Here is an 8,473-nt window from a genome sequence, read left to right on the forward strand (position 1 = left end):
GCGTGTCTAGCAGGGATATTAATAGACCGTATCGTTTCTGTTTTTGTTATATATACGAATATAATGTAGCCATGTTTCCTTAAATCACAATCTACGACACATTTCTTATCATTGATGTCACTTGGGCATAAATGATAATAGTTGATGACAATAGTTAAAGTAAAGTAGTCCAAGAGGAGAGGAGATGGAAATAATTCGCGTATTGCGTGATAGAGATGATTGCAAATAAATTGCTGCCGACTATTCGCAAAATTCTTTTTTTTTATATATCTGCAAATTGCGCGTAATGATTGGTCGTCAGTTTTCAACTATCGTAGCAATAGACATTCAGTCAGACCGACTGGTTTATTCCCGATATCATTCCCAGTTGCCCGTGTCTCTGTGCGGAACACAAACGAATGTTTCTCTCGCCACACTCTTCTACATTTTTTTTTGTTCGACTATATAACACTGCAAAACACTCTCCCCTATTTCCCCGGAGCGTATGAGCTTGCTGCCCCGTTTATCGAGTACGTAGCCCGGATAAAACGAATACGCATTTATTCTTCCCCCTAATCTCCGCGGTTCGATGCGGCGAGCGTTCGCGAATTTTCTGGAGCCGGATACCAGAAAAGCGTAGCGAATACATGCGAGGCGGTGTCGCTCTCTAATATTGCATAATTAAACATTTAATCAAACTGATTCACCGGCCGCAGGTAATCATAATCCAATTTATACCAATAATTAAATATTTGCCGTTATAGTGGATTGCGTGACGGTAATTCATTCGGAACGAGATGTATCTTAATTGAAACGCGATCTGCAACGGTGGTCAAAAACGCCGCTGTATTTACAGGTTTAATATACAATAGCATTAGCTGCATATACGTTATTTGATGCACGGTCTCCGCTTATTGTCTCGGAAAGTCGAATTTGGAGCACGTTGAGCTGCTGCAGGGGATGGGCCACAGGCGCACGATTGTAAAAATTCATTGCGCTCGCCGCGGTATTGAAATCAAATGCCAGGGGATGATAAGAACGCGCGCCAACAAGAGAGAGCGTCGGCGAAGAAATTTTTTGCTATGCGAAACTGTAGGAAATATTCGTCGGACACCGCGGAGAGAGTTTTTACTGCGGAAATCGATATTGGCCGGCCGGTCGGCCGGGAGAACTATCAGCGCCACGATTCGAATATGATAGCGCACCTCCGTGGGGGGAATCGGAAAACATAATCCAGTTCTGGGAAGGGTTAGGCGGAGGGGGAGGAGGGGGGAGGAGGGGGGCGAGCACACGTAAACCGGAAAACTCGTAAATCGCGAAAGTTCCAATCGAAAATAAGATACGGCGCGATAAATGAAAATACGCGATAACGCTGGTTTCCAGCCTCGTTGGAGATGCAAAACGCAGAAATAAAAAGAACGGGTACAACCGCATTCATTATTATTATTATTATTATTATTATTATTATATGCAGCATTTAAGTGCAGAATCTTCCGTCATGAGGTGCGCGCGGGGAATGAATGGCCAGTCGAAGCCGAGTTCTCGATAAGAAAAAGCCCCCCCCGGCCGTATATAAATGTCGCACATAAACGTCCGCGTAAATGTCGTCGTAAATTTCCTTCGACTCATAATCTCGAATAAAATTTACTACCGACGATGAGCGGCCGCCGCCGTTTACGGCCGTAAGTAATTCGCCGTACGGCGATGGCCGGCTTTCGCGTAATCGGCGAGCGACATAATTGCGCACGAGGTCACGCGGGCTGCCGTGCCCGCGGATGTCTGCGCACGTTACGGGGGAAAATCCAGCGCGATGGAAAATCCAGCATTCAATAATGCAACAGTCGATAAAACCTCCCGGATATCACGGGGAACGACGAAAATATTGATATTGGAGGCGTAATAACTGTAGCTATTGGTTCCGCGCGCGAGCCGAAGACGCAAAAATCTCCCTGCCGTATCGCTGCTTTTATATTTCCGTAATATACTTTTTTCACCGCTCTCTGTCGACAGGAAAAACATTCCTCCGATCTGCAGACTTTTTTGCGAAATATCCCCCCCCCCTTCGTTTTCGGAGCGCGCGCTTTTCCAAATTTTCACTGTCGATCACTGTGATTATACAAACTCAGTGGAGTCTTCATTGTTAAATGTTGATTTCTATACCCTTCATACATTTACGAGAAAAGGTATTTATTGCTGTAAAACCATCGCGCGAAGAGTGGCATATCGCGATCGGTTTTAATCAAACAAGGAGTCTCCTAAATCACGACAAGACATAGCCGGGTCGTGGAGGGTAAAGGCGCTGAGTCTGCCGAGAGAATTCATCCGAGTCCCCGACTCGCAGTAGGTAGGTATTTGCTTTAAGCGGAGTTCGAACCGACGGTAAACTTGTTAGATGCCGACCCCAGGCGCGCTTGTGCGGACTCCGAGTCTTAATCCCGGAAGATATCGTCCGGTATCCGCGGATTAAAATCCGCAGTTTAGTGCCCTCCCTCCGTCGCGTCGCTCCGTCGTGCAGATAGCGACACCGGTTGTCGTCGGATTCGAGGGAAACGAGAGGCGGGGAGGCCGGTTGAGGATGCGCGCCGCGTCGCGTCGCGTCGTTTTGCATCGTCTTGCGTCACCCCCGATTTCGTAGATGGCATGAAGGAGTGAGGAGATGAGGGGTTGGAAGTTGGGACGTTCGAATATAGTCCGAGCGGTTAAAGTCAACGCCAGGGACGCGCCGAGAGATCTTACCTCCCTACCGACCATCACCGTTATTCCGTTCAACCAGCACCAGTCGGTGGTGTGCGACCGACCTCTCGCGCTCGTCCCTAAGTACTCATGCAAACGAGCGGCTGAGCTTACGAATTAAGTGGGACCGCCGCGTGTCGTTATAACGCGCCGTCTGCTCCCTGAAAAATGCTCACCGTCGAATTAAGCGTACAGCACTCCACGGACGAACGGGCTATTCGTTCCTTTTTTTCCCCCTCCCCTCTTTCCGCCCCCTTGGCTTTTTTCCCCAGTTTTTTTCTCTCCTTCTTCCGGGAGTTTCCTTAAGCGGCGAGATTGCGCGATTTGTATAATTAGCGGCGATGAGACCCAACTCTCTCTCTCTTTCTCTCTCTCTCTCGCGCGCGCATGCAACTGCGCTATTATTAACGCAGCGAATAAAACGCGTAAAGCGGATACTCGGTAAAACACACCCTCCTCGTACGTCATATCCCCGTAATAAAATACTCGTTTGTACGAAAACATTTCCAAGTGTTGCTATAAATTTACGGGAAACTTCGGAGGCAGTTTTGAGCGCAAGACAGTTTTGAACAACTGTATTTTTTGTGCGAATGAAGAACTGCGGCTTTTCGGACGGAGGCTATACATATACTGTGTGAATGAGAAATGTAAATTCTCGACAGCATAACTTTCGTCCGAAATTCTTCATTCAAAATCGATCCGAAAACAAATTGTCATTCAAACTGTTTGAAATTTCCCCTCCCTACCATTCCCTCTAAAACATCCAGCAATATTTCGCTTTACAGATTATTGTTATTTGATCGCATATCGAATATACTGGTATTCGGATGAAATTTGTTGGTCGATTAATTCTTTAAACCAAAGAGCTGTGTATTGATGTGTACGTCAAAACATGCACTTTCACATTTTTATTTCGACGCGATTGAAATTTCATGCTCAAATTAATTAAAATTGAAGAATGTCCAACACGCATAGATTACTATAGGAGAGGCGCATTCCGCAAATGCAAGATGTCAGAGAAAGAAAGTTCTTTCTTTCTTAAATTTATTACATTTCCGTCGCGATTCAGGTAAAACCTGATAAACATGATAGAATTAATTTCAAGAGACGGCAATATGGCGTTCGCTAGACGGCGCGCAAGAAAGAGGAACGCAACGGGGGAACGGGAGGGGGAGGGGCGAGAACGATGAGATTCAGAAGCAACGAGACGGTTAAAACGCAATCAGGATTGGCGGGCATCGTGAATAACAATGATACGGAACTAATCTAGGCGAGGGGCCGTTTCCCGCGTCGGGTATGTGCGCCGTGTTTTCCGGCTGAAGATCAGGTTGCAATTTTAAGTGTCGCGTCGATTTTGCATCCTGGACCTGATTAAATTGCGTTTCCGGCCCCGCACGCTACCGTGAATAACAATGAAACGATGGCATTTGAATGGCACATTTTTTCCCGCACTCTCGAGGCTCGGTAGAATTTGTCTCGTCCAGTTTGCCAGTGATTTTTGTCTGATTACTACTGTAGCACTACGCTAGATGTGTGGATCAAAAAAGTTTCCTACAGCGATATTTTGTTCTACACAAAATCAAGAATTATAGTATAATATCTAAAAAAAAATAATTACAGGCAGTCGATATTAAATCTGGAGTACATTCCAGAGACAGATTTATGGTGTTATTAAATTAAATTGCGTTTTTAACCAATCTTTGTTGAAATTTAGAGAATTAACATCTGGCTTAGCCTAATTTATTTGATTGCTTTAATTCGTTAATTTATTGAGCCTCAAACTTTCATATACTGTTAATTTACGCGGACGTCAACATGCGTTATATTGTTTTAAATTGAGATTGTTTTTTTTTTTTAATTGAGATATTTATATGATGAAACAAAATCTTTGTTTATTGTATTTTTTTTCCGTTCTTGATAAAATTTATAAATTCCAATGGAATTTTTCAAATATTTCTTGGGACATATGTGGTCCGCAGCGGTATTGGATGGATTAATGGGAAACACGTATAACGGTTTTCATAAACAAAATAAAATCCATTTTTCACAGTTTTGAAAATTCGAACCTTTCGTGGCCGTCACTTTACCAATACTGCCTCCACACGAATTTCCACAGCTCCCGCTAAAAGTACAGATGATAGACGATGTACTTGCAACGATCCTTTTAGTACTGCTGGTTCAGCTGAAAACATGAGCGGCGTTTATCCAAGTTAAAAAAAAAAAAAGAAAGAATTCTACTTCAACGGCTCATAACTCCGACAATTTTCAGTATTTTCTTCTCGCGGTTTTTGTTTCTCTAAGTAAGTGTTATTACGTAATTTACTGTGTAAATTCTTTTAAAGAATTATGGAAATTTTAATCAAACAAGGATCCAAGAAATTTGCGTTGTCTGAAAAATTACCGGTTTTAGGCATAAACAGTTAGACAATAAAAAGTGCTGCGAGTCTTTTATCATTAATTGATAGACTTAATGTTAGCTTAATAAATTTTTAAGATGTGCGTTTGTGAGACATTTTTAGACGCTTGATATGAAAATAGATTTTAACTTATATGACATCTATTATCTATGAAAATCCAGAGAGAGAGAGAGAGAGAGAGAGAGAGAGAGAGAGAGAGAGAGGATTGAATACACATTTTCAATAGGTATGAAACGAGCGAGATTGCGTAGAGCTCCGACACTATTTCCCGTAAGAGGAATTACCTCCGTTCGTATCCGGCATAAGCCACGGTTACTCTCGTTACACGGGTCTCCCTTGATCACATCGTCGGTCCGTGTTCCACAACCCAGGCCAGGTAGCACAAATATTGGCGCGACGTAGCCCGCAAAGATAAAGCTAATATCACGGTAAAATACCGATATCTCCGAGCGTCAAATCAGCACTTTTGCTCCCGATATATTTTGAGTGAAAGTAAAGGTAAAGACAGTCTAATCGAATGCGCATCGCGCACTTACATACATTAATATTTCGGCATCGTCGGAAGGTAATATTAATGTAATATTACAGCACATGTATCTCTCGTCGTTTAAGAGAATTTAATTGAACTTACGATATAAAAAATATCTCACATGAATCGATTTTACCTCTCTTTCTCTTTCTGCTTTTTATCAACGTACATATATACGTCGCGAGATAAAACGCTATTGAAACGTCATCAATAATTCTCTGTTTATTTGTAGAAAATATGAAGCACATTGTTTAAACATTTTAAAGTGATAATAGGCGGAAAGTTGAAAAAACAATTTCGCAGTGAGGGGACGTATGGGCGAGCTGTATAACCGTGTTTACTTTCGCGCACACTTCATTTCGATCTCGAGAGAGAGAGCCCGGATCTCCCGCGGGCCGCCCGTGTAATCTCGTTTTTAATTTTTCAATCACTTTGATCGTTCCCGCCGCATATTCCGGCCCGTTATATAACCCGTATTTATTGGCCCTCGTCTCTATGGTCGGCGCGCGCGCGCACGCGGGGTACACCTATAAACTTGCAGTTATCGAACGCGCGCGCGGCCCCGAGACCCCCGAAGTCTCCTAGTTTTTGTTTGGCATACCGGCAAGCACCGAAAGCACCGGGAGGGTGAAAGAGGGGGAGAGTATCGGCTAATTTAAAAGTTCCCCGGAAAACTCGTCTACCCGCTTAGTAGCCCCGTGCAAAGCTCGTTGCACCGTGTATACGATCTTCGCCGCGAAGCGCACCACGCTGCGTCATCCCTCGCTCGTTTTTCGACTCTGAATGATAGTTACGAGGATAGCTATTGCATGCGGAGAACTCTTGCAGAAGGTAATTAATTCTGGGGAGAGCAACTGCTTGTGAAATTTTTGCGACAGACCGGATTGAATATATTTTGGCAGATAGCGCCAGATATCATAAAATCGTGAAATGAAGTCAATGTTGTCTTGTTTGTTGCAGGTAAGCCGCAGCCGATGGTTAGATGGCTCATAAACGGCCGGGTGAAAGACGAGGAGTACGAAAATAATGCTGGAGACGTAATCGAGAATAGGTACGATATAATTTCTTCGATGATATTCCACCATAAATATCCGAGGGAATTATAAGGGAAATCTTGCCCTAATAATAATAATAATTATCCCTCGCGCATGCTAATTAGATTTATATATCTATTTACCTCCCTCTAATATTGACAGATTAACGCTGCAGCCCATCAGCCGCTCTGACCTCGGCTCTAATTTTACCTGCGAAGCGCGCAACACAGACTTGGTGGATTCGAAGGAAGCATCGATTTCTCTGGACCTCAACCGTAAGCGAATCTAAATATCTCCGTTGCGTGATTTAAATAAAACAGAATTCTTATTCGCGAGGAAGGAACGATATTTTCCACGTGGACGCGATATTTTCGTAGCACATATTGGCGTTTCTCTCGCATCTATAATAGCCAAATACTTTTATTAAAAGCACGGAGGACCAAATGAAAGCGAGGATGAGAAATATAAATTCTTATCACGCGGCCAACAAATCAGAGGTCTTCGCCCCTGAGCCTATCTTGTCTCGCATTAACGATAAAATCTACGAGACACCAAAAGTGGGCCAACATCCTTTGCTCCCTCGCCGCGTTGGGTGAGTCGCCTTTAAGGGAAGATAAGGCGAGATAAGACGAGAAATATATTAAATCCACCCTCCGGTCCCGCCCGTTCCCGGCTCGTGTTCGTCCTCTCCCTTGGCGGGAGAGAAAAGGAGCATGAAAAGTGAGACCTAGCTCCTAGGCTCCTCCGAAATTAGAATTCTTCGTTAACCCGCCTAGGGCGGGTTAAGGGCGAGGTGTAGAATAGGGATAAGGTGACGGTCCTAATTTTCGTACTAAACCGAAAAATTGGCGAGCGGAATCTTATCTCGCGTCGCGCCCTATCCGACGGTCGCGACACGATGGGGAATTTTGTATCGCCGCAGACGGGCCGCGACTGCCATTTTCCGCGCGCGACCCTTTCCCTTCGATCGCTATCGGTCGACGATTAGATTGCCGGTCCCTTGATTCGATTAGACCGTTATCCATCACCGACGTTCTCGTAAGGATTCCATCAGTCTTGCTTCTTTTTACGTGTGTATTATGGCAAGCATGGAATTTCGCCACGGGCGAGAATGTCGTGGACCCGCGCGGGGAGAGACGGTGATCGATATACGTGTCCAATAATCAGGTCCTCCAAAAATCACCGGATTTTTGTCGGAGCTACTAACGAAATTGCAGGCCGGTTATCGATGAGCGAGGAGCCGACCCCATCATAGCGGCGAATAAAAAAATTGCAGATTGAAACGATCAGAGAGAGAGAGGAAATCCCTGATGAAGGAAGAGAAACGAGCCGGGGATCTAAACGATGAACGCTCTTTGATTTTCGTTACTTCAGCAAAGTGCCCGCGCTATCCAATGCGTATTTATTTCGGTCGTTTTATTTTATTTTCCGCGAAATAAAAAAAAAGCTAAAAATCCTGCTTCGAACAAACAGCGTATCCTCTTGCGCTCGGCGCTTCGGGCGCAGCGCGCATCAATCGCGAGATTGCTGCATCGACGGGCGCATCAGAGTGCTTAAACTTGTTAACTTTAAAAGTTGATTAAACTTAGCTGACGTTTTCGGGCTAAGGCCATTGCTTCACTAGTACCGCACTTGTTCACGTTAGATCGCGTCGTATTCTGCATGTTGCATTTATTGTCCTCTCGCGCGTAGTAATATTGTTACTTTATAAATTCATATCCTTACACGAACGTCTGAATGCAGTGCAAATTTTAAATTTAATTGAATATATATATATATAT

General features: G+C 44.2%; 1 protein-coding gene across 1 annotated transcript in view; it reads left to right on the forward strand.

Annotated features, from left to right (window-relative positions):
- LOC105455487 (nephrin) overlaps positions 1-8,473 on the forward strand; it is a 104,129-nt gene that overhangs the window by 48,720 nt on the left and 46,936 nt on the right. The window contains exons 4-5 of the mRNA XM_011698856.1: positions 6,619-6,709; positions 6,855-6,967. Of these exons, the coding sequence (XP_011697158.1) occupies positions 6,619-6,709; positions 6,855-6,967 (204 nt within the window). The remainder of the gene's footprint in view (positions 1-6,618; positions 6,710-6,854; positions 6,968-8,473) is intronic.

Source organism: Wasmannia auropunctata, unplaced genomic scaffold (assembly GCF_000956235.1).
Source record: "Wasmannia auropunctata unplaced genomic scaffold, wasmannia.A_1.0 LD335903.1, whole genome shotgun sequence".
NCBI lineage: Eukaryota > Metazoa > Arthropoda > Insecta > Hymenoptera > Formicidae > Wasmannia > Wasmannia auropunctata.